Source organism: Lonchura striata, chromosome 8 (genome assembly GCF_050655825.1).
Source record: "Lonchura striata isolate lonStrDom1 chromosome 8, ASM5065582v1, whole genome shotgun sequence".
Classification (NCBI taxonomy): Eukaryota; Metazoa; Chordata; class Aves; order Passeriformes; family Estrildidae; genus Lonchura; species Lonchura striata.
This window is the reverse complement of record NC_140710.1, coordinates 31,109,164-31,136,328: the sequence shown is the minus strand read 5'-3', so window position 1 is coordinate 31,136,328 and position 27,165 is coordinate 31,109,164. Positions and strand designations below refer to the sequence as shown.

The window sequence follows — 27,165 nt, the reverse complement described above, 5'->3', positions numbered from 1 at the left end:
TCTCCAGACAATAATTCCCATGGATTTTCTCACATGTAATCTCAGATTTGCAGTTTCCTGGATTTGGAATGTTTGGCTAAGTGATGAATGTTTTAACCAAATATCTCTGCATTTTTATTTGTTTTTTAGCATTTTTTGAACCTGAAGGAAAGCTTGTCACTCCCTCATAGGTCTCCATACAATTGTTTGTGAGCTTCACTGTAATTAGGGTGAGGGGTGGGTATGTTAAAACCACCTGGAAACAAAGTAGAAATATAAGCTATTCCTGTGTGCATTTGTTTAATCAATATTGATTTTCCACGAACAGCTCTAGTGGCCCAGCTAACAAGTTGGCACACTGGCATAGGAACAAGCCAACACTACTTAACCTTTTGTAACAATTCCAGTCTCTGTTAAAGCTCAGTGGTAAAGAAGCAATTCTTCTTCCGCTCTTAAATGTGCAGCCTATTAAAAAATATAAAATCTTTCACTGTCCTACTGCACTTTGGATGTAAGAACTATTCTCCCTCACGCACTTCTCCAAACTGTAACATCTCCTATTTATTCTCACCTGATCCTTGGTCTTCTCTTCTCTTTCACGAATGTAGCTGGCAACAATTCTTTCTGTTTCCTCACATAACCTTGGATACGTTGCCAACTGAAACAGAAAATTAATAGAAATTTACACCTGCAGAGGGGCTTCAGTGGAATACAAACAGGGGAGCCTCCAGCTTTCCTTTTTGGAAGAAAGCAAACATTATAAATGCTTGGGACTATAAATTAAGCAAATGCAAAGCAAGCCTGAATAACTTGCTGTTGTTCATAGACTGGAGAGACCTAAACCCATGGATTGTTGCTGTTCTTTTCCTCCAGGGAACACTGAGGAAGAGACACTTTGGACATATGAAACACAGTCTATCTGGAATGAGTTTTTTCTCTCTTCTACTGGGCCTAATTCCAGAGTGGTGCTCTAAATTATTTCCAAATTTCTTGTTTTTTAAAGGCTCCACCTTGTGGCAACAGCTCTACATAACAATACTGGGAAAAAAAGCAAGATACAGTGGTAAATTTGGCAAATACCACTGGGAAGAGCATCTGCACAGTTAATTCAAGTGATATGTCTTCCAGACTTTTTGACAAAAGTTAAAAAAAACTTGGAAACTCTGCTGAAAATATACCAGAAAATCTGCTTTTCTGTGTTCTTTGTCTTTATGGTTTTAAGAAATATCTCCTTTTACTTCCTCATTGACATAAAAATTTTGGTGTTTTTTCAGAAAAAAAATGCAAGAGGATATTTCTCAACAACTTATCATACCTGTGCTCACATCCCAGAATCACTCCTGTACTTACTATTATGAGGTACCCTGCACTGGGATGGTGGGACAGGCAGATGGACAGCTGAGACTGCAAAAGCAGCCAGTCAGCTAAGAAGTGAACACATGGTTTTAAGGAGGAAACTGAAGGTATCTCTTGACTCAAAACCACCTCTGACCATAAGAATAAAAACAAAGGAATTTTAAAAATTAACTTTTCCATCATTAAATTATTCTGAACATTTTGCAGAAGTTGTAATTAATTACCTAAGGAAGTCCTACTCTGTCCAACAAGTGACTGAATCAGAAATCTCTTGTAACACTATAAAATGCAAGATGGGCTTTATGTTATGTACTATACCATTACATTTTACTTACATTACCAGATCTATGTGCAAGCTACCTTTTTAGTGCACTTCTTGACAGTGTTGATTAACTCTTGCATCACCAGATCCACACTTTTTAAGCAAGGTCCTTTCAGCTTAACTATCTGTTTTTTAACAATGGCTTCAAATGCCATATCTGGAGTGAACAAACCTGTTCTGTGGACATAAAAGAATATGTAAGACAGTAATAAAAACATCAGGCAGGGATTGCTCAAGTCTTCACTTTCAGAGCTGAGAAATAACAATCCCTACACAGACAGACTTCCACAGGATTAAATTAGCTTTTCTCAAAGCAAGTGTCATTTTGAGTAAAAATATACTCAGAATATAAGAATATATGTAGAAACATGCTTGAAAGATTAAACTCCTTCAAGAGGATTGCAAGAACTTGAAGAAGTACTGCTACAATGCAGAAAAGCCTCAGCAGGAGTGCATCAAACCTTAGGCATGGGTGGCAGGTGCAAGCACTCTATGCACAATTCCTTGCACAGCAAATCTGTAAGAATCCTATGGCTGCACTTTTCACTCACACCACAAAATGAGGTTTTGTTACTCAGAGTCCAATGTGGAGAATTTCACGTTACTGCAGAGTAAATGAATTTATAAACAGCTACCCACAGACCCAGTTCTAAACAAATAAGCCTTGATTCTCTTTCAAACACTCTTCTCCAAGGTCTGCCTTGGTAGATAAATTATATTAAAAAACTAAACTATAAAAGCACACCCAAAACTATCAGTTCACTATGATAAATCAAGACCTCTCCAGCAAAGAGTTAAGGAAAGTTCAAATACTGCACCATAGTTACCAGTGTCAACCATCTGAGAATTTACCAATCAAGTAACACAAGAAACATTTCCCAAAACTCTGAGAGCAACAAAGCTTGTAAGCAATGCTTTGGAAAGCTAGTCCACCTGTATCATGTGACCAGGCAGGAAAACATTGGAGCACTTGCCTGATCCCATGTATGTTCTTGATGGCATAACTTATCTCTCTCCTCAGCTCCTTCTCGTTGAATTCCATCTAGAGGAACAGCAGCACACAAGAGCACATTAGGGAAAGGTTCCAACAAAACACAAAATATCCCCTCTCCCTCTATAACAATAAGACAAGCAAGTTCAGCTGTTAAAATAGTCATTTCTAATTACACCAAACAATGAATGAGTATTTTAAAATGTTTTACCACTAAGGCTACAGGCAGTAGTAAATATTGTTGAAAATCACATACTCTTCCATTCCAGATATACCAACAGCTGGAATGATTTTGAAGAGTTGACAGAGTAAGCCAGAAACAGGATTTGGAAGACTCCACATTTTTTTTAAAGCCTGGTTTCTTAAAGTGGTGCAACTTTCATGATTATGATCTGTTTATCCTCCCCTTCCCATTCTACAGTTTTCAACTAGATTTAAGAGAGGAGTTGTCCCAATTATGAAGTTATAAAGCTTTCCTTTAAGTTTCTTAGAAGCCAGCTAGCTGGAAGAGAAGTCAGTGTTGTCTCAAATGAAAGGGTCATTACGTAAGTCAAACCATCATAGAATGATTTGGGTTGGAAGGGACCTAAAGGGCTATTTTCCATAACTCTCATTTTAATAGATACCAGCCACTTGAACACAAGTCAAGTTTACCAACTGCAACTGCTTGCATTCCCCATTTAACCAAAGAAAGATGCCATTTGTGATAAAACAAGAGGAGAGCACAGAAAATAGTATGAAATGGGATTATAATTATATTCTAATTCTTGTAGTTTAGAATTCTTAGCATGTCTCGGTGTCCAATCCTAGAAATTAAGCTAAATGCCTCAATTATAACTTCATGTAATTTCTTCCACAGTTAAAAGCATATTCTTTAAATTAGATCTTTGTTGGCTACACCACTATCAGTATGAACATAAGGATACATAAATAAAATAAAGCACATCAGCAAGACGGATAAATACCTTCACGAGTTCAAAGGGAAAACGTTCATGGAAAATACGATTGATTTTGGCACCTCCTGAAAGTTCCAGCGTATCAACTTGATCTCCTGATCCTTCAATTCTTTTTTCAAAGTCCACTGAAAACTGCTGTACCATCCTAAATGGAAAGGAGGGGAGGAAAGGAAAAAAAAAAAAAACACAAACAAAACCCAGAACAATTTAAGCATATTAACTACCAACTCTTATTTCAAAATATGCACTAGTACTGCCTACTCAAAAATATTTAGCAATTGCTAAAAGTATCTGTACAACTGATTCAGCCAAGTTGCCAACCCACAGAATCCCTACCTACACATCCCCCTGCATCCCTGCTGTCATGCAGTACAGTCTAATAGCATGATGTGAATCCAGTGCTGCAAAATTCAGAAGAGATGGGGAAGGAGCTTCTTTTCCCCATGCCAAAAGGTAAGCCCAAGAACCAGTACTAACATGGTGATGTGTCAATACCACAAGCTCCAGCTTACTTGGCTCTGCTCTGACTTCTGCAGCAGGAGCATTCAGAAAACCCCACAAAAGAATTCCCTCAGTCATAGAAAAATCAAAGGTGATGTCCCTCTGTTTTTGCAACCAAAACATCTGAAGTAAGGTCCCAAGGAACTGTCTACTCTTTTGGACACAGTTGTTACAAAAATAAGAAGTAAATCAGAATTGTCATCTGGCTTAAGAAAGCCTCTCTAGTTCAGCTGATTACTTTCCCCTCTGAATTCCAAAGTTTTAATTAGAGAATGAGACCAGGCCCAAACTTACACATTAGCACAGTCCAGTGCTATTACCATCTATCCCAGAGAAATTAGAATGCTGAAAAGCTCTGAAACCAGACAGAGCAGGAATGTGACAATAGGCATGTAAGAGAGAAGAGGTAGGTACATTTTGCACTTCTCCTTCTTCCTTCACGTGCTTTCTCTCTAAGAGGTAAATTTTATTTGCATATAAACAGAGAGGGCTACAACTGAAGAAAAAGAAAATGGGAGAGTGAAAATGGCAGCTCTTTCAGGTGAAAAGATAGGCAGTACTGAGTACCCAGCATCCCTGGAAAGAGGCCAAGGAAGGAAGCAGATGCAGCAAAGCAGCAGGTGTTCAATCCACATCATCAGCATTGTCCTTTCTCCCTGGTGCTAAGTCCACAATCAAGACAGGGCTGCAATTCCACCTACACTTGATTCCAAGTCAGATGAACAGTCATCTCTGTTCCATGGCTGGTATCAAAGTCTCATCAGACTTATTTTGTGGATGAGACCCAAACCAGACAGTGACTTCAGCAGTGAAAAATCAGTTCAGAACAGATGATGGTAATCCCCAAGAATTTGCCTCACTGCTTTCTGAAAGCAGACAAACTTTTACCGACAACTCCTGTAGCAAAGATCTCTGGGTCTTAGGTGCACAAAATATAAAGAATGACCATTTTGGATTAATTTTGATCTTGCCATCTCTAGGTTCTTTTGGACAGCCAAGTTTTTATACCAGAAAAAAAAAAAAGCATTCTTTATTCTTCCTCCAGCTCATCTTACAGACTTCCAAGACAATGTCTCTCCCTTGCTTGAGGTCTGCTTTTTGGCAGACAGAAGAATATGTCTACACAATCAGAAGCAGTTTTTTACCTTTGATCATCTTTGCTGCACATCTTTGTGCCTTTTCCTTGTTCTGCTTTCTCCCTTTTCTAGGATTACTAAAATTAATTTAGGGAAAATTCTGTTGAAATTGTAGAATAAATAAAGTGTTCTGGAACATCAAACCAGAAATCCTTGGAGCTTGTGTAAAGAATCCTTAACAATATCCTAATGATTAAATCTAAACCAATCAGAAAGAAGGGGGAAAAAGGCAAAACAAACCCATCTGAAGTAAAAAGCAGACAAAAGACACTCACTGCAACAGGGCTTTTGTTTTTCTAGTGGGATCTTCTGGTCTGAAGTTTTTGTATACCTCTACTTCATGTTCTATAGAAAGCAGCTGGCTCTGGAGTTTGCTTCTGAAGGCTGGCAGGGTATCCCGAATATGATTGGTAAGTTGCTAAAAAGCAAATAAAGGTCTTTTTATACTGTTGAAAAGATGAAAGCAGGAGCACAACCATTTCCTTCTGACTGCCAACCATATCAGCCATGACCTGTGCTAGTTTACCAGTGCTGTTCCTTTTGATCTCTGATGCAATGGAGACTTTTAAATACTCCTTGTGCACACACATTGTAAGGAGGCTCGAAAAATTCCTTCATCCTCTCACTCACTGAGCTCTGTTACTACACACCTGTTTAATTACACCTGATAAAGTTACACACATTACATGGGTAATTTAAAATTATGTCTCATCTCTCTGTGCTGATGCCACACTCCCATTTTGCTGCTTTTCTTAAGGGTGTTTCACAATTCTCTACAAATTTTTTCAGTACAACAACTCCTTTATGCTACAGCCACAAGGCAAAGTGGGAAAGAAAGATATTCTGAGCACCAACAGCATGTTTTTACATATATATCTACATATATATGTATATACACAAACATATACATATACATATATATGTATATACATATATACACAAATACATATATATGTATATATACATATACATACCTATACATATATATATATATATATATATATATGTTTCAATGTGTTAGAACCGCACTGTCTATGACTTACCGGTGCCATAAATTTCTGAGGTATTGTACACATTTTTTTATTAAAAGCAAGCTGGACTTCTTCCACTATGCCCCAAACCCTCTCCCAACCCCAGCCAGACAAGCTATACATTTAAACTGTCATACACCAAAACATATAATCTGAAGTTTAAAGTTTCTCAGCAGACTGACGGGCACAAAATCAAAAGCTGGAGTTTCCCCTGGAGCACCACCTTGTGGATACACAGAAACTGAAATATTACCTGAAACCACAATAGGTCCCCAATACCTTAAGGACAGAACATATGTAGAACTTCCCATATATAACACTGCACACACAGTAAAAGTAACAGAGGATCAACAGTTCCTACTGAAGTACGTAAATATTGAAAACAGCTCTCAGAAAAGTTAATAGCGTATAAAGCAGTGCAAATCAGGACAGACAAGACAGTTGAAAGCTTTGTGCAGCTTGTGTTTCAGTCTCAAAACAAAGACATAGGGATTAAACTTACAAGATGTAAAACAAGGCAAAGCATTCTAAACACAGAAAGACGCAGGGTACAAGCAAGTTCTTGCATCCTGATGAAGACTTTCTCACTGAGGCACAAATAAAGGGCATTAGTAATCTTTCTGAGGGAGCCCAGAGCATTTCATAGCCTGGCTTTGCAGTTACAGCTGCAAAGTCACTGTAGCAAAAAATGAAGCAGCCATTTAGTTTTCTGCTTTAATCAGGAACATTCCAGCTGTTTCCAGCTGCTGTCCAAAATGCATAAGGCCAGGCTGACCTGGTCCAAATGAAAAGCTGCAATTTGACAGTGAGCTGGATAAAACAGTATCAAGTTTGACTTACAGGAATACCAAAAACACTGGTCAACTGACAAGTTAAATGCAACAATTGAGGAATAGGATGGGATACTTCCAGAGAGGGAAATCTTGATTTTGATGTCCATATTCAGTATTCTAATGAACAGGGGAGTGCAGAATTGCCAATAAAAGTCAGAAACTACAACTCACAGCAAGCTTTTGTATCTACATGTAATATACAGCTTTGTTTTTACCTTGTGCAAACTAAAAACACTGAAAGCAGGAAAGGATGAGTGAGGTTCAGAGATCATTTTAATACAGATTTTATATTGGCCCTATCATTACAAAGCTGCTTTTCACCACAAAGGTATCAGCTCTTACCTGGTTTAGAACTTTCTGAAGATATGGTGTCCCCATCCGATCTGCCATGTGCCTGTAGGATGGGTGGGAAAGGAAGAATTTCCTTTCTGCTAGAAGAGCTGCTTTTATATCCTTCTTCCCATCAATGTCTTTCTGGCTTCTGTTTACAACACCAATATAACCTAAAACAAGACAAAACCAATGGGTAAATCAACACAGCTATTGCCTGAACCACGGAATTCATCTTAAATAGAACCAGACTGTCTCAGCTCAAACAAAACTTTCCAATTCAGACATTTCAAATCATGTTTACAAGTAGAATAGTAACCTTAGCACTGTCTAAACTGTTCATTCTGTTTACATATAACAGATAGACTTCCTTTTAAATCACCAATCACCAATTCAAATAGAGAAATTTCTGAAACTCGGGTGAAGCCTAAAGAAACCACTTCAAAAATAAACAAAAATCCAAAATAAAACTGAAATGCACACACAGGTCTACACAGCTAAATGATACGATATTAACAAAATACAAAAAAACTTCTCATTTGCTAGACCAATATGTTCCATGGGAGGAGACTAGTCTCATCAATAAATTACAACTAGAATCAAAATTCTTGATATTAACAGAATGAGCAAATGTAGCTCATCTAGTCTTCACCAGCTGCCAGAACATGGAAACTTTTTGACAAGGATCAAAACTGGTTTACAGTGAGATTACCCAAGCTCTGGTGCTTGCTTCTGACATATACAAAGGAAAAACATTTTTTTTGTTACAAGGAATCTGCCAGAGGAAAAAATATGGCTAATACCATGTGTTGGCATTACACTGCATATTGCAGAGGAAGCAAGGATTTTCCAGGTCCAGAAGGGATATTTTTAGCACAGCCACCTTTATGTTTGCTGAATAGATAACTGCAAATGCAAGGAACACCTCAAGTCAAGCATAACCTTTGATTCATCTCCAGGATTCCCAAACACCATCTTTATCCAAGCCATTTTCTGACTGCAAAGAATACAGTCAACGGAACATTCTCACCTCTACGAAGAGGGAGGAGTTTGTTTTCTAGAACTTCTCTTGCATCTGTTCCTTCATCCATCAGATCCAATTTTGTGATCACACCGATGGTTCTAAGGCCTGACCAGAGTGAGAGCAGGAGGAAGAAGTTATTGAAGATTCATTTAGAGTCAGAGGAACAATTATACCTTACAATTATGTTACAATATATTAGTGCCCTTCTCAAAGCTATAACATAATAACAGCTCCAACTAAAATTATGATATACCTGGAAAAGAAGGGAACATAATTGCCAGTGCAGAAATATGTTTCTCAAAACTCCTTAACAAGGCTCAGCATCCCTACCATACAACTGCATAAAATTTATGATGTAAGTATCCAGAAATCCCATCAGTACCATCCTCTATTTTGCCCAGTACTACAAAAATTCATAGATAAGCACTGCTGCACTTGCTTATAAGAGATAGTGACAACATTTTAAAAATTAATTTACAGCAACGTTACCCAAACAACACTGAGCTAACAGTTTTATTGTGATGCTGAAAATCGTATGAGAATGTAAACAGACATCTATATTACACATTATAATTTACAGAATTTCCCACAACAGTTGGTCTGTTATTTTCAATTATGTTATTAGACTTGAGAACAAAAAGTGGTGACATTCAATCCTGCTTACCCTGAGGGTCTACTTCCTTTGCCAGCTTCAGGGCATCTGAGTTGGCCAGGTCAGTGTTAGCTGGAGTCACAGCCAGGATCAGGCAGTTCTCCCGAGAGATGAACTGCATTATCATGTCTCTGATCTGCTGCTCGATATCTGGAGGCTGATCCCCCACTGGCACTTTAGTGATTCCCGGCAAATCGATAAGGGTCAGGCTTAAGACTACATGGACAACAAGGATCATAAAACCGGTTAGCACGCCACACATGACAAAGGGGTCAACACATCTATGGCTGCAGACAAGCTTTGGTCACGAAAAGCCCCACAGAACTACCTTTACAGGCAGCTAAATATATCAACAGCTCAAAAAAAAAAAGCCTGACAATCTGCAAAGACTTGTTTCCCTGTTGGTCTTACATCTCTGGATTTATTAGTACTATTTAATATTTTAAATACTGCAACTAATATAAGATACTTATACCAAATGTCCTTGATAGCTCTAAGACAAATTAACATGGCTTTCTGAGCTTTGTTCAGCAACAGGAGCACAGGCAACAGACCCCTCTCATTGCATCCTCCAAATAAAGCAAAACAGTTGTTTGGATTTTTAAAAAATATATTGTTTCTCTGATCATGTTTTCAACTCCAATTAAGAAATTCCAAAAAAAAAAACAATCAATAGCTAGCCTAGCTTATATAGCAAAACTGTTGTTAAAGGGTTTAGGGATATGTTGTTGGTTTGGGTTGTTGGTTTTTTGGGTTCGTTTTTTGTTTGGTTTTTTTTGTTTTGTTTTTTTTTGTTTGTTTGGTTTGGTTTGGTTTTTTTTAATCTGCAACACCTTCAGAAAAGTCAGAAAAATGAAAAAATTAATCTGTTAAGAAAACCTGGTTTTCTCTAGTCTGATTTCCCTAGTAAAGGCCACAGGGCCAACTAGAGACATCCGGGCTTGGGGTAAGCATCCTGCTACTGGGGTAACAGAGCATCCTTCAGACAAATGAGAAAAATACAATTCCTAGGAAGGAAATACCAAAAGCGTAGTTGGAGTCTGGTTAATATAGACAACTGTGGCTGAACTAAAAGATTGATCCTAATAAAACAAAGCAAGAGCGATAGGTAGGAAATTTTCACTTTCTCTTGGAGTCAGAATGTTCAACAAACAAGCTTTGAGGCAGGGGATTTAGTTGAGCTTTTCTGCAACTGGAAAAATCATGTGCTTCAGTCAAACATACTACTTTTGTCCTATATCAAAGACAAATGCAATGGAAAACATTTTCTCTAGATTGTCTTCATTAAATTGGGCAGATGGCAACCAGAGGAACCAACTTTGATATATACAGGGAGTCTTCACCAGTAAGCAACTTCAAACACTATTATTGTCTGGTTATATTTTCAGTGACAGCAAACAATAAATTTTCAGTAAGGCAAGGAGACACAGAGACTTTTCTAGATCAGGGAGTTGCTCTGAAGAGTGTCAAAAAGAAATTTTGTTACTAAGTCCCATCACTGGTCTTTACTAACTCAGCCTCAAAATTTTCCAGCCCAGATCAGGCAATAAGAACAGATACAAAAGGTGATGGCTACACAGACAGAGGTACATAATATATTTATATAGCATAAATGTAAAATAGAATGATTTTACCTACCATGTGGAGAATATATTCTTAAATTAATAGGAACTGAAGAAATGCCTTTGTTCATTCCTGTTACTCTATCTGTTTCTACTTCAATTTCCTGACGAACTTCATCAAAATCAGTAAATTTCTTCCCTTTGCAGTGTAGAAATTCAGCATACTCTGTCAAGAATACCAACAACAATTCTGTATTTCACAGGCTCATTGACTTGCACACCCACTTTCAAGACCCCAGTGTTCTTCAGATGTGTGGGCACAAAAGTTGGTCATCATGACTTATCAGAAAAGCATTATTCTGACTGCACATATGAAAACCACCCCTCAACAAGAAAGGCTCAGTTAAAAGTCAAGTTGAGTGGATATGATTTACTGCTCCTATCTTTAGCACATCATCTTCTGGAACAATTGAATCTTTCAAGTAGATGCCATTTACAGTAATAGAATAGGGAACAGATTAAGAATGAGATTCTGAGTTTTCATCTGATCTCATTTGCCTGTAATACATTCTAAATGTAAAATTAATTCAAATTCTGTATCAGGAAAGACTTTTAGCATTTGCTTCAAAAACTTACATCCCACGTTACACACTAATTTAGTAAAGGAATTCTATAATTTTTTAGAAATTCAAAATGAAAATAAGATCACTTAGAAACACTGTAATGTTTTTAACACAGCTTCTCATTTCCAGAAGTGTCGTGTAGTCTAAATATGAATCATGTTTACAAGTTTGCAGAAGAGTCTACAGAAATAGCTGTGATTTTGCTGAAGTGGGAGAACACAAATAATTCCCAAGCCTTTAATTTCATATAAGTTGTTGTTTTACCTTAGAAGAGCGTTGACCAGGAATCAGAGACATATAATTTTTAAACCCAAACTTGAAACTAAGTCCCTGTTTTGACTTTTTAATCCAAATGCTGATACTAATTATTACAACCTTTTGGTTGCCTACATAACCAAAAGCACATCCCAGGATTTTAAAAGCAAAGTTTCTTCCTTCAAAGCCGAACACAAAAGTTTATGTACATAGTGAGGCTGCCATCAGAAATGATGACATAAGCAGTAATTCCAGACACCAGCTCACATCCTGTCCCCAGCAGGTTGGAGCTGCAGGACTGGGGAAAGGATGAAAAGCCTCATGCACGTTCCAGTTCATTTCATCCTGCAGTCGAGGCCCGAGCTCCCTTCAGAAGTTTCTTCCCCAGAAAATGTTACTTGGTAACAAGCCCAGACACCCAGTGCAAAGGGCTTGCTTGGTACTCAAAGAACAGCAGCTGAGAACACCAAATGTGAGAATATGGATTAAAAGAGGACCTTGTGTACTGAAACCTGTTCCCCAGGAGTCACTTTGTTACTATTACTGACAGAGCTGTTAAAAAAAAAAAAAAGAAAAGTAATACATAGTCAAAACTACAATAAATAGTTAAAGCAAACTGACAGAGAAAAAGGACAAAGTGGAGGGGAAAACATCAAACAGCCACCTGTCTGTGCTACAATCCCATATCCCTCCAAAATCAGTGTGTGAGGAACAGGAAAAATCACCCTTATTCAGACAAAAATACATTGTTTATTTTAAAAACAAGAGAGCACCTAAAAAATAAGCACCTTATTTTATATCCTTTATTTCAGCTCCAGCAGCAAAATAACAATGAATGGGAGTTTTGTTTCACTGTCCACTCTTTATTAAGAAAAACCCAGAAAATATTCAAATATATCAAATAGAAAACATGGTGCACAAAATAAAATACCTCAGTTTAGAATTTACATTTGCAAAATTTGGCATCTCAAGGTTGGCAAATAGAGCTGACAAGTAGTTAATATTTTATGCCACTTCTTCATGCATAGCTCCTGAAACACAAAACAGACATATTCTTCTTAGTTATTTTTCTTCCCCAGTGGATCATCAGATTTTCTCAATCAATGGATTTATTTCTAAATCCATTATTTAATAGTTGGTGCCCAGCTGTAATCAGTTGACTCAATAGCCAAGGAAGCTTTTTCTCTTTTTCCCACTTCACATTCAATAATAAATTCACCATCTGACAAGGTTTCAAAGGAATCCAAATAAAAATGTTTGCTACTTTTTAGCTGGGTTCATATTTATCAAAACTCCTTGCTCCTGGTGCCATCTGTGGTGCCAGCAGGGCTGAAGGAATAAACTCCACGGTGGTTCCTAACCTGTGGTGCCACATGCAGCCTACGGAATAAGAATTCCAAGGAACAAGCAGAGCTTTGTTCTGCTCCTTTCAGACCTCAGCCTGTCCTTGGCAGTGATGCCTTCAGCCAGGCTGGAGAAGCACAAGCTTTAATGCAATCTTCACTTTCCAGCTTTCATGCACAGAAGAACACTAGGAAAATGTTTTATTTATGTTTTTGTGGGAATGGACACAAAGCTAGACAAGAAAAGTGATCCTTCCTGACATCTAGTTTTCAGACATGTATTTTTTGTATAAAACTGAAGTTACATTAAGAGAAAGAACAATTAAATACAAAATTTAAAACAGTCCTCGCATATAAAATAACCTTTCCCCGCAAAACTCATTAAAAGCACCTTGGATAACATAAAATTAAAAGGCTACCATAGCATAGTTCCTTCAGTGCATCCACAAGTGATTATTATCTCTTCAGTTTTTTAAATTAGACAAATCATACAAACAAGTGATAGGGGATCACATATTTTAAAATGCTCCTTATTTTTTCCATTCAGTTATATGTCTGTATGCCTTTATGATTTTATCTAGCACAATAATATATTGTTATGAGCACTAAACAGCCACTGCCATTCTCAAGCTATTTAAATTGTATAAACACTTGAGATATTTCAAAAATTTTTCTCTAAGATAAAGAGTCAAGTGACAAGGATCAGCCCTTAGGAGTACATAAGGGATGATCCACATCAGGCTGAGCCCAAGAGCTTACAGAGCCCAAAGATTTTATTCCATACAGAATAATCTGTTACTAGAGGTCAGGAATTCACCAAGATCAGAGACCTGGATTCAGAACTGCTCCCAAACTGATTTCAAGCAGAGTTGCTCCAAGCTGGTGGCAGTATCCAGTGTAGAGTACTCAAAAGGGATTGAAAGTGCTCCAAAAGGTGGTTCATTAAATTGTAGCAAACATTTTAAGCATAGACAGCACAGGAGGAGTATCTGCTATTACTTCACCTTCTATCTGCCCCTTGGGGAGATATCACTCAAGCAACAACACTTTTTGCCTTCAATAAAGCATCTCCCAAAGCCTCAGAACTCCTTCCAAAAGAGTGATTTCAAGAGGGTGTTTTTAAAACATGCAAATAAATATCATTAGCCAAAGTACTTCACCTCTTCTTTAATGAGGGACAGCTTTTTCTGAACAAAGTAAATGTAGTTAAGTGAATCTGGACCATAGCAAATCATTCAATGGTGCTTCCTTGAAAAGAGAGGAAGTATCAAAAGCCCTTGTCCTACCCAATCTACAACCCCCCTCTTCTGCTTTGCCATTTCTGTAGCTTTTCTAACAAGCTGAAGGTGAAATACTCAAAACTGAGTTATTCCACTGCTAACCTTCAAGCAGAAAGGCTATAAGAAAAAGAAGTACCCTGGTATTTCCTGAAGACACACCAGAAAATCCTGGCAATGCAGAGAATTACAAGAATATCATAACAGAAGATATTAAAAATGGAAAACAGTGCAGATCTGATAAAGTAACTACCACAAGATAGCAGGTCATGCTCTTAGGAACCAGTGAAATGCATTAGAAGGGGAGACACTTCTACCAGAGGAGGAAAAGCATTCTTTTGGATACAAAAGTGCTCCTCCAGGCACTTTTTCCTAAATTTACAGAGGCAGAGCTCTCTCGTTCCCAGGACTGAGGAAAAGCAGAACCTTCTAAGACTACATTTCTGTGCTGCATCTTGTACAATGTTTACTTCTGTATTTCACAACAGCAGACATCAGTGAGTTATGCTGTGTCAGAGATTCACTGTGAGCACAAGGTCCTTTTCTGAAAACCAACCTTCTTCTCAAATACCAGCCTTTCAGTACAGCAAAAAACTATATTCCAGATGAATTGCTTCTTACTTTGGGGATATTTCTCTTCTTTTGCAAGCAATTTGAATTCCAATTCTGCCCACCAGTGTCTTTCATATTCTTGCTTGTATTTGCCAAACACCAATTTAATAAACACAGTCTATTCTGTCATCCTATCAGTAATACAAAACACTGAACATGACCTGGAGGGGTATCCCTTCCACTCTGTACACAGCTGTGCATCCATCTCACAGGAGCCCTTGCTAAATCACCTTTCCCAAGATTGCTTATGATATTTCCAAAAAAAGGAAGATAATTTTAAAACCTTTACTGTAGCCAAGGTAAGATACCACCTCATTTTAATTTACAAGACTGCTACCCTGTCATAAAAAAAAAAAATATATATATTGCACTGATATGACAGGGCTATTTCCCTTGATGAGTTTGTGCTGGCTGTTGTTCATCTCAAATACCCTTCAGATTGTTAGTTAATAACTACTTACAGATTACTTTAGCCTAAAAGTGAACTTTGACTGATTCTTCTGTCACTTTCCTTTATTATCTTTACAAAGATGGGTATATATAGAGCCATTTTTCAATCTTAATGAGGGGATTCCTTCTTTACTAATATCACTGAGCACCAATCTGGGATCAAGGAAACAAAAGTTTCCAGGCAAATCCACTTGTAAAACCAAGTATTTGTGGGTACCATTAATTTGTCTCAACATGAGCAAAGCTCAAATCCCATTTTGAGAGTCCTGATGGGCTGAGCCCTCCAAGCCATCTTGCCAGACCTCAGCAGTCACTGTACAGATCACCAATACAGACAGCAACAACTGGAAGATTTGCAGGTGCAAAGGAACATCTGCAGCCTCTCTGACCTAACACAAGCTTAAATTCAGGTTTCAGACCAGCAGCACTGTCTCTCTTCCAGGATGTCAGGACTGTTTGGGGGATGAGCCTTTCCTTAATTCAAAAAGGGGTCACCCATCACTACCATCTTTTCCTCTTGCTGGTGGGACTTTTTAGCTTTCAGGATACACACCTCAGTAATTTTACTGATCTCTCCAGCATTCCTGTTCATCATCTGAATAAGAGTGGGATCCCGGAAATGGCAGCCACTGTCTGCCTTTCCTCCCTGTAAAGTGCCCATTCTCTTTTCTGCTATTGGCACTGTGGCATTTTTCCAGATTTTGTCCCTGAAGACTTCCAAATGCCTGCCATCTGATGAAGTCTGAGATAATTTGTGTTAGCTGAAATAACCAACCTAAATTATTTTTATATTTCTTTTTCTGTTAGAGGATTGTTTTTGCCACCAGATGGCAACAGAAGATGGCTATGAGTGAGGAGTAGTCTTGCAATGCACAAAATTCGGATTAAAGCTCTTCAACCTCAACAGAAAAGAGCATCTGCAAGACTTCCGAAAAAAATCAGAATGTCATTTAAACCTTATGATTTAATTTCCACTTAGTATTCAAATTAACAGAACTCAAATGTGGGTATTGTAAATATGACTCATTTCTCTAACAAATGTCCACCTCAGCAAAGAGTTTCAAAAGCTGTTAATCTGCTAAAGCAAAAAGAAAATCTGAAATTGCTCCAAAAACAGCTATCAAAATAAGGAAAATAACTCTCCTAGAGCCAGGATATTTCAGATGTAAATAACAAAGATGAGGATTTACACAGCAGGCAATGTATTTTTAACAAAGAGAAGAGTTCTACTACAAAGGCTTCACATATTTTTTGTTGGCACTGCTGTTCAAAAACAATGTACTACCTAATCTCTAAGAATCTAGTAATTATCTCACCTGCAGAGGCAGAAGAAAGCACAGCAAGAAGAACAGATTGCCTAAGGTTATACAGAATGTGTGGCAGTAGAAAGAAAAAAATAAACCACAAACAAAACCCACAACAAAATGAAAAACAAACAAAAAACCAACAAAAACACCAACCCACTACCCCAGAAATTTCAAGTCATTACCTTCTAAAGCTTACTCAGCAGCACCACTTAAAACATCAATTAACTCCAACAAAAACTATTTAATCTTACTGCTGTATTAGACCAAAAAAACACCAAGCTAAGAACTATACTTAAAGTTGTGAAACAAAAACTTAGAATGTTGAAGAAATAAGTTTTAATGTAAAAATTAAGGAACACCAACTATAAAGGAAGAAAAACACACCAGCTCACAAGCACACTCAAAACTCTCATCCAGGTCATCTGTGCACCAACACTTGCATCTTAAAGACACACCATTTCTCACATTATCAAACTCAGAGAAAAATACTCAAAACTATTAAAGACTGACTTGGTACTCGCAATATTTAATTAAAAACTTTATATTTGCCTTCAGTATTTCAGCAGAGTACAAATTTACATTAATGTGGAGTGCAAATGCCATAAAGCCATTTAGGAATTGTAGTGGTACCACCAAAACATGTCAGTGACTAAAGGAGGCCAACAGGTCACTGAGAAATAGCTTTGTACAAACTACACATAACTTTTAAAATAGGTAAACAAAAGTCTAAAAAAATTCAGAATTTTCATCTCTCATGAGATGCATTTCTTACTATTAAATTGTTGAATGTTACCCCTGAAGGGGTAACAGCTCTTTACCCAGATGTGTCAGATCTCTCAGATGCTGGAGGATCCCTGGTAACCCCTCCCAACCAATTCCTGCTGCACCCTTCCATGCCATGTCTGACCCTAATAATGGGTGGGCAAAGCTTTCTCTTACTTTGATGTGCACAAATGCCTCCTCCACTAATTTTCATCTCTTAGTGCAGTGATTCAAATGAAGTTTTAACCTCCTTTGTCAATCAAATTCACATTCCAAAACTATTCTCAGCCACTTCCAAAATGTTGCTGAAGTATCTTGTAGTCATCTGTGCATTCCTGCATAGAAAGTGCCCCCTCTCTCAAGGAATAGTCCAAGATTAAGAACAATTACTTTTAAGAGTAAAGAAAAATCCTAGGATTAAAAATTAGTTCTGTTTACTACAGCAACAAGAAGCTGATACAGCCCTCTAATTATTCTGTAATTATTTTGGATAATTATGGGTTTCATAGAAATCAGCCCAGCATCTGCTTCCTGTAAAAGAACACTGTGCTTCTCTAAGCAGTTTTCTTTATTTTCTTTTCTCAAAATTAGTTCACAAAGATAAAGGTGACTTAAAAGATAAGTTACTTGGAATTTCACCATCAAAAAACAACAACAGTGGAACAAAGTTTAAAGAAAGTAACAACGTAATTAAAGCTTGCATTTTAAAGGCCTTGGCATTTAATCCCAAACAATAACTACACAGCATTTCCCAAAGGGAGAAATACAACTTGACATCCAGGAAAGACAAAATTGGGCTGAAGCTCAATTCTCCTGATTTTTTTTCTTGTTGTGTTATTTAAGCTATAATGAAGAACTCATTTTCAGCAGAGAAGGTACCTGTTTGAAACCTAGAGGCCTACCTAAAGGCAGTAATACTTTGGGAACACAGTAATGAGGAAAACCAGATAGAGAAAAACCCTAAACCAAGGGACAATGATGATTTTATAAAAGAGCTCAACAGAGAGCAGTCAAGGGCAGGTTTAGGATAGGTGTCAATGAATAAATATTTAACCATTTGAGGTCAGATGTAAGTGCTCACTTACTGACAGGTCCCCTAGTCCAGTCTTTTTGAAAGGATTGCCAGCACAAAGCCCAAAGCTTTTATTTCTTCTGCTCTTGCATGGTGCTGGAAAAGTCAGATGAAGACTCTCCACAGCTAAGTCTTATTCATGCATTTCTGCATCATCTGTCAGCAGCCAAAAGCCAAATCTGCAGAAATGGCAAGTGTTCATTCCTACAACTAAAATAAATGTTAATTTATACCATATATGAAGCACTATAAGTGTATGACTCACTTGACAATCCTAAAGTTTCTAAGCTGAGCATGCAGAAATACCAAATTCCACTGTTTTTTCTTTCTCTTCCACAGTGTAAGCACCATGGAAAATTTTACAGAGACATTGAAAGTATGACAGCATGTTAAAAGCAATAATTCACAAAAAACCCTGAAGCCCAGGCAGACTGCAGTTTACATTCCTGTTGAACACTGTGAAGACCTTCAGGAAAGAAATACACACAAAAACTTAACTACATCTCACACACAGGGACAGACTAAAGTTTTACAGGCAGCTATAATTTTGGGTTTTCCCCAGTTTCATCATGGTATATAATTCAAAGACCACTCTTTGGTTTCAGTGCTGGTTTGGATGTTATTTCATTTCTTTTTTTACTGTTTTGAGCAGAAGTAAATTGAGCAAACCAGTGATTTTTGTTGCTTACATTGGTTTAGAAGGAACACCACCAAAAACTGGAATGATGGTGAACCATAAATGCTTTTAGATATGCCAGGGAACTGAGCTACTCCACAGCAGATCAAGTGCCCCATGGAAGAGTACAGAGTGGTGAATTCTCATGAAAGATCTCAGTATGTCCCATAGCTTAGTGGCACACCCAAAAATATTTATACTTTTGACCAGACAAATACACAGAACCCTTGTTTTCCCCCATCTACCTTCTGCTCTACTTAGTGCAGTGAGCCCAACCAAAAAAGACAAGTCCCAAAACCAGCCTGTGTGGAATCAAACCTGTGTGCACTGGAGCAAGAGTTAAAGGTAGAACTGCAGCAGTTTTGGTGTGTTAACTAATACAACTGCAAAGCTCATCAAGAAATGAATAAATCAAAGCTAATTTCCAAAGCATATTGCATGCAATGATGTGGATTCAATTCACCATGTGGTCTAAGATTTAGACATTATCATTTTTCCAAAATGGGACATGTGATGAGCTGGTTTTGAGCATACAGTTTTGAAGCAGCGGCTCTTTGCTCCAGAGAGTCTGGTGGCATCTTCCTTCACATTGCTCATGTCTCTTAGAGAAGTTTTTTCTCCTGCTGAAGTACATCAGCACTTTGTCCAGGCATTGACTCAAAAAGAGGAAGAAGATTACCTGTTTTGGCAGTGATGAGCTGCAGGACCAATGGTCGTCTTGTCACAATTCCAGAACCTCGTGGAAGAAAATCCCTAGAAACATTAAAAAAAAAGTTACTAGCCAGAAGTAATGTGCAGTTACATAAGATATTTGACTAATTTGGAACCTCCTCTGTATGAAAATTGAAAGGTGGTGTGGATAGATTGATAGCAAATACTCCTATAAAGTAGGGCTGTCAATTTTGGTTCAAGATAGCAGTCGGTCATTACATATCAAACAAACGTGTATTAAAACTAAATTACTGTCTCAGGGCATTCCCAAGCCTCTTCAAGACCATCAAATATAACATCTCACCTTGCACAGTAAGATACCTGAAGCCATGCCCAGATTTACCCAAATGATTCTGTCATCACTGCACACTTAATCTGAAGAGGATCTGGACATAGGAATGCACACACTCATACACCACACCAGAGCTCTGGAAGAACCAAACTGGCAGGACCCTGCACTACTCTTTCACATACTTAACTTCTGCCAGTTCAAATCCCCAAATAACTTTTCCATCTGCCCAGAAGTTTCTGAGTGAAAGCAGAACGCTAGAAGTCCTGGGGGACAGAGGGAGAGAGTGTCCTTGGACCAGAAAGCAAGCAAGGAAACAAAGACACCAGCTCTACTATATCATTATCCATCCCCATGAGCCTTTCCATGTCTCTAAAGACAGAGAGACTCCTTATGCAACTGGAAAGAAAGAAACCCAATGTAAAATAACATTTTTCTCAGTGTCGTCCCCAGTTACCAGACCTATTAAACATTTAAAAAGTATGAGATGAGGTTCACTGAGAGGCTTTGAAAAGTGTTTCCTTCAAATAAGCATCTTCAGAGGAGTGAAATTCAGGGGTAAACAGAGTTTCACAATCAGTGTAAGCTCATCAAAATCCCGTTGTTTTTCCTGCCTCACAAGAGATGTTGAATCACTTTCCTGCCTGCTTTAGCAGTATTGCTAACTCACCTCTCTGGCTCAGGTGAAAAGCAATGCAGCAAAGGCTTAGGGCAGGAAGTCCAAGGGCAGAGCTGATCTGGGTGACTGCTGTTATGCACCTAAGTGCCTGCATGAAGGTGAGGCAGGAGTGTGCAGTGTCTTTGGGAGGGATGGGGAGAAGGACAAGAGCCAAAGAACAAAGCACAGCCCTGCTGGCCCTTTAGAGCTGCTAACATTGGTCTGCTCCAGCTACTTGGGAAATCACCTCCTGCCTATAATGACTGAGGATCTTCACACTGACCTTGCACTACTTAATAGAAGCCTGACTTTCTCAGCTCCTTTAAAGGCTGCACACCCACCTGCATGGTTTAAAACAGGCCTTGAGGGTACATCTGTGAAAAATAAACCACACAAATATCCAGGATATTATTTGTGCAAATCAGAGGATATTAGGTCTGAGCAGTCCCAGGCCAAGACAGACCCAGGAACACAAAAGTGAACCTCTTTCCACAAGCACCAAAAAGGTGACAAAGCTTCAGCAGAAAAGAAACACAGCAACTCTACCTGTGATATGAGTACTGAAGGTTTCTTCCTAACATCTAGACATAAAAAAATAAAAATAACAAGTGCAAGCAGTTCTAAGGCTCTGAGGAACAAGGCCAGCTGTTCTGTGCCCCACACCACGTTAGAACTCCCAGCATTTTGAATGAAACAGTGTTAATTTGTAGCTAAATTGTGTTTCCCTTTCTTAGTACCTGTTAATGTGCGCTTACAGTGGGATTACTCTGCAAACCGAAGTGCACCATAAAGGGGAGGCTGTTCAAACACAAGATCATTCATTAACCTCCCTACTCAGACCTGCAGGCAGAAGTACAATTAATTAGGAATTCAAGTAATCTCTAAAGCAAAGATACTGCAAAAAAATCAGGTGAACTGATTTAAATCTGCTGTGATGCTCTGTAACACTGGAGACAGCGACAGCACAGAGGAATTAGCTTAAAGAGATGCCAAAGGCCTTCAGATAGGTCTCTAGCATAATTTCAGTATCTACTAATGGAGAGAAAGCTGCCCCTCAATGAACATCTACTGCTATTTTCTCATGGGAAAATAGAAAATAGTAATGGGAACATGGTCATACTTCTGTATGCACTGAAATGAACGCAGCTCAGGAGATAGCAAATTAAGATTACAGTTCATACATTGGTTTTCAAGAACTAAATATCTGTTTTTTAAAAAATCTATATTTTTGTTTTCCCCATCAAGAAGCTAAAATGAATTGCCACCTAGGACAAAGTGGTCACCTAAACCACTGTCCTCTACAGCACCACAGGAGACAAGAAAATCCTTTGAGGAGTCAAAGGCTGAAAAGATTTATTGATTTTCTGCTTCAGACTAAGCACATTCAGCAATAAAGAACACTGCATTAACGCAGCTCCCTGTGTACACAACGCTAACCTTTCCTCAACAGCAAAATTACAAAGAAAGGTTAAGACAACAGTTTTCCTTCAGAACATCCTCTTAATATGCCCAAAAGTGATAGCATTCTTTCTTTACCCCTGTCCAGTGAGCTGAACTATTTTCTGTTCAAGCAAACACCAGCAGAGAGAGATTCCTGCTTGGTGAGAGGGAGAGCTGTCTTCATCACATAACCAACTCAACAATGCAGCAGCAGGATAAAAAAGTTCTGCTACAAATGCACAGTTTGAAGGGGGAAGAAGTCAAAGAATGAGGGTAATGGGCTTCACAGAGAGGATTCAGGAGAAAATTCCCCCCCACCATTTAACCACTGAATGGGTGTTTTACCTCTATGAAAGAGACACTGATGTCAATCTACCCACAGAGATAGGCTTTTTTTCTTTTTAAACATTTGAAATTTCAGCTACAAGGCAATGGCACCTGTGTGCATTCTCTGTATAGCTCAAATAAGATGTTACAAATAGATACATAAACTCTACTTAGAGAAAAAAAAAGCAATTTTTTAAACACAAACAGAAATGTAAGTCAAATCTAAAACATAGCTTACACATCTTTAGGAAAAGCAACGTAGTACCACGCAGCAGGGAATCAGATTAAATGCTGTACAACTGCTTCTGCAGAAATGCCTACTCTGACATCCACAGAACAGGATGTGGCTCCTCCTCCCCTCCCCTTGGAACAGAAAGCATTCTCTACAGCGTTTGTTAGTGGTGCTGAACAAAACAGCTCTGCATCAGAAATGGTCCCACAACTTATACAAGTAACAGCAGCAAGAAATACAACAGGAATGAACAGAGCCAAGGCTCAAAGGTTCCTTCTGACCAAAAGGACAATGCCCCTCCAGGTCCTCCCGATGTCACACCCTAACATTCTTCTAAGACTTGAGACAGCAGCTAGCCACACCTTTTGGTTAGCACATAAATATCTGTTTAGTGAAAGCTGGGATAAAAAGTCAGAGCGGAAGCAGCTGCAAAGAAATCCATCTAGGAAAATATTCATGCCTGAGAATTTGTGCTCAAAGACACCAACAAGAGGAGAAAAAGCTGTTTTCTATGGTGGGGGCAGTGAACCTGGGAGCACCTGTGTGCACAACTGCAGGACCACTTATCAACGAGGAGGTGCAGGAAAGAAGAAACACATTGGGAATGAAAGCCCTGCTCCTTTAAGAGCCACTCACCCGGCATTAAGGGTGCACCCTACTACTTTTACATCTTCACTCTCAGAGCCTTCTCAGCACAAAGCAGAGCTGACAGCAGCTGCACTGGTTCAGCAGCAGCACTGCAGTGACAGGCCTGGCCAGTGCTCAATTTATCAAATGCAAAGAGGAAGCAAACAGCCAGATCTGCCAGGACAGCCCTTCAGGACCTTGTCAATCTTAGAATGCACTCAGCTGTTAGAATACCATTAAATACTTTCAAGAGCAAAATATTTTCAAGGTTTTATCCTATAAAATTAGTTATGTCTTACTAGCTATTTATTTTATTTCATTTATTTATTTTTATTTAATATTATAATATCATATATTACTGCATAACATAAGCTGGTTTGTCTTCTCTAGTATTGCATTTCCAGTATCAGAGATCTGGACAAATGTATCTACTAAGTTTGGTGTCTACTGTTTGTTTAATGCATAAAGGAACATAGAACAGATTGAATTTGACTTGCTAAAAGCTAGGTCTCAAACTTATGCCACAGAATGGTGAAACAAGTTTGCCATACCAACACATCAGCAGTTTATAATAACAAGCCAGTTTGGGCTTTAAGGTGAAAAAGTAATTAGAATACTCATTAATTGAAGAGCCTCATGGAAGAGATGGAAATTTCAGGAAGGGCAGAAACTAGGGAAATGCTGAAAAGCAAACTAGAGAGGAGCTCCTCAGTGAGGTGGTCTCATCATAATGCAGGACTGTAGCTTACAAAGGAAAACACATCAAACAAATAAACATAATGTGTTTCAGGGGGATTTCCAGACAGAGTCGACATTTAGGAGATCTCTAGCACACTAACAGTATTTACTATGTTTAAAAAAAAAATAGAAAAGATGAAACAAAACAGAAGAATGCCCAATTTGTGTGAAAAGTGATGATGCATCACTGTTTAAAACTTATTTGTAGTTTCAAAAGAATAGCTTACATTTGCTTTTCTTTGCCAGCATAGGGCTGAGAAATGTCCTGTGCTTAGATCAGTTACATGGTCAGTATCACACAGGATAAATGGCAACTAATTTACATCAATACCAATATAACTAATGCATACAAAACATAGGGGCAATCCAGGAAATCAAATAACCAAGAAAAACGTCAATGGTTACACAGTAACTGCATTAATTAAAGAGCTACAAACAATTCTAATTGATAGTGATGAATTGTTAAAAAAAATCAGGATTGCCTCCAAAGAAAAAGCCTCCACATTTCTCACAAAGCACAGAAACATGCCAGGCTCAAGACAAGAGCCAGAGTTCTCTTACAGAGAAGGAGAAACAACCTATCTTTTTCATTGTGCCAGAAAATATTAGCAATGGCACAAAAGTTCTCCCACTAACACAAAGTCCATCCCAAGACCCTAAACCACCTTCAAATGCAGAAAGGCCCTGATCCATCAGCAGCTAATAAAACAACAGTGCATTGGTAGCACTCCCCACAAGCCTTTATTCCCAAGTTTTGTTAATGAATGCAACAGAGCTTTAATTGCAATTGTGCCCAAAGTCAAAAGTTTTCCCGGGCCTTTTTCCAGCAGTGTTTATTGTTTTACACAACTCCAGCCTGGCACATCAGGAGCACTTGTGGCCCATACTGGCAGCTGCATGACCATGCCTTGTGCAAGAGACCACACAGTTTCACAGGAACACTGACACATGTCCCTACAGCATCTCCAAGTTCTGTGGAAAACACACAGAGGTACTCAAAAGCTTTCATTTTTCTCCCATTTCTCATAGTTAGCCTCAAAGCAAAGTGCTAAAAAACTCCAGAAATAGGAAAAAACATGGTCCAGTGTAAGCCTGAGGATGGGAGGCATGAAATATTTCTAACTTCTTTCATCAGGTTTTAAAAGCCCAGAAACCACACCCAGGTAACTTGTAACTGGAGAACTCCTAATGCTAAAAATATACATCTGCAGACCTATTTTGCAGATGTGTTCATTCTATCTCACCTGCTCCTGTGCTCACCAGCCCCACAGAGGATCCAGCAGCAGATCCTTCACTCACTTTTAATACATTACAAAGCAAGGTATGTCCAAGAGATGGGAAATGTATTTTGCATTTACGCAGAGGCCTTCTTAGGAATTAAGTCCATGAGAGTTGTCATCACCAACAGAAGACACGCTACCCTTCAAGTGACAGAACAAAGATAATCCTAGGACACATTCTCAAGAAGTACTGCCTCTTGTGCTTTGATGTTCTCAACCATGTGCCCACGTGCTTTTTTAATTCCATAACACAGTCATGTTTCTACATGACACTGAAACTTGGCCATCTATGTTGTTCCGCATCAGCTCCAAGTACAGAGAGCAGTTCTCATCGTCAGTCACCACTTGACCCCTCAGCTCCTTTCATTACTTACAGAAGAGTAAGTGGTTTTTTGTTTGGCACAATGTCTGTCAACCAAGGGTCTCCCACAGCTTTGTTCAATGGACTAACATAATGGGCCTTACAGGAAGATGTACAAGACAATTAATCTGATTTACTGAAGACCAGTGATACCTATCTCAATTAGGCCTACCAGGCATGCTAAATGCATTTTAGAGGTTGTGGATTTTTAGTGATGTCAGATGTGTCAGCTCCTGAAGCTCTGTACTGATCCTTCCAGTATTTTTTAGAAATCACATAGCAGAGATGGCTGGAGCTTAGTTCACATTTGGTCTCAGTTTACAGCAAACATTCTTTCAAGGTAAATCTTCCTTCTACTGATGGATCATTTTAATTAACCTGCTCAATCAAGCACAGTAACTACATATTCAGCCCATATTCAGTAACTACATATTCAGTGCATGCAGGGCTTTAGGGGCAAAAAAAGCAGAGTATCCAGATACCTTCAGGCTGTCAATTCCTCCTCTTCTCAAGCAGGGTACATAGACTTGGTGGTTTTGAGAAACCATTTTCCAATCCATCAATGTCCTTCACCACCGCTGCTGAACTACTGGACCTCAACAGCAAAGCAGGGACACTCCAATTATCCTATCCATCATTTTCAAGTAAGAACATGGGTTGAATTAAGAAAATAAAAAATGAAGTGTTGAAAATCTTACACAGCACTACAGCTAGCAGCCTAAAATGTGTCTTTGGGTCCCTTTTCCCTCCACTCCTTTATGGAATTGAGACCAACTATAAAAAATAAAACAGAGGGCAATGTTAAAAAAACAGTCTACCCAAAAAGACCCAGCTGTGGGATTATGAGAGTGTTGATTCTAAATGTGACCAAAAAAAGGTATTTTTTAAAAGCCCTTGAAAAACTTCAAATAAGCTGGCAAGGGATTCCAGTCACACTAACTGGCCACCTCCATAACAAATATGCTCAATGCCAGTTCTTAGGCACCACTCTGGTGAAAAAGCAAAGCTTGAGATTTCCTCTTCATGCAGAAAACTGGGGAGAGAGCAGGCTCAGAAATCCCTGTCATTATACTTCTCTTGGATCTGAAAGATGCTTCCTGTAAGTAGCAGCAGCATTTCTGCCTAACAAGCTGCCAGAAGTTGTTACATCTCCCCCATTAGACATGATAGGGCTATGAGAAAATCAGTGCCAAAAATTACTCTGGCCCCAGTGGTGAAATCTTCCACTAATCAAAATTGGAATCAACAGGTTCTCCAAAGGAGAGAACATTTAAATTCAAGTCTAGGAAGGCACAGACCATCTCAGAGCAATCTAATGCTGTATTTTGACAGCAGTGACAGTACTCCACATCATGTTGCCACAGAGAAAAAGGTGAGACTTCACTGGCTCAAGGAAAGAAAATGCACTTCCTAGGATTCAAGAAATCTCTTCCACATGATAGAAAGTTTTAA

The 27,165-nt window shown here is 38.5% G+C and overlaps 1 protein-coding gene across 10 annotated transcripts in view; it reads right to left on the bottom strand.

Moving 5' to 3' along the window:
• DNM3 (dynamin 3) overlaps positions 1 to 27,165 on the bottom strand; it is a 175,353-nt gene that overhangs the window by 134,396 nt on the left and 13,792 nt on the right. For all 10 annotated transcript variants that reach the window (XM_085586847.1, XM_021545816.3, XM_021545817.3 and 7 more), the window contains exons 2-11: positions 19,730 to 19,803; positions 10,750 to 10,899; positions 9,124 to 9,327; positions 8,466 to 8,564; positions 7,448 to 7,608; positions 5,517 to 5,659; positions 3,614 to 3,749; positions 2,632 to 2,699; positions 1,696 to 1,834; positions 551 to 637 (exon numbers count right to left, since the gene is read on the bottom strand). In XM_085586847.1, coding sequence (XP_085442973.1) covers positions 551 to 637; positions 1,696 to 1,834; positions 2,632 to 2,699; positions 3,614 to 3,749; positions 5,517 to 5,659; positions 7,448 to 7,608; positions 8,466 to 8,564; positions 9,124 to 9,327; positions 10,750 to 10,899; positions 19,730 to 19,803 — 1,261 coding nt within the window. The remainder of the gene's footprint in view (positions 1 to 550; positions 638 to 1,695; positions 1,835 to 2,631; positions 2,700 to 3,613; positions 3,750 to 5,516; positions 5,660 to 7,447; positions 7,609 to 8,465; positions 8,565 to 9,123; positions 9,328 to 10,749; positions 10,900 to 19,729; positions 19,804 to 27,165) is intronic.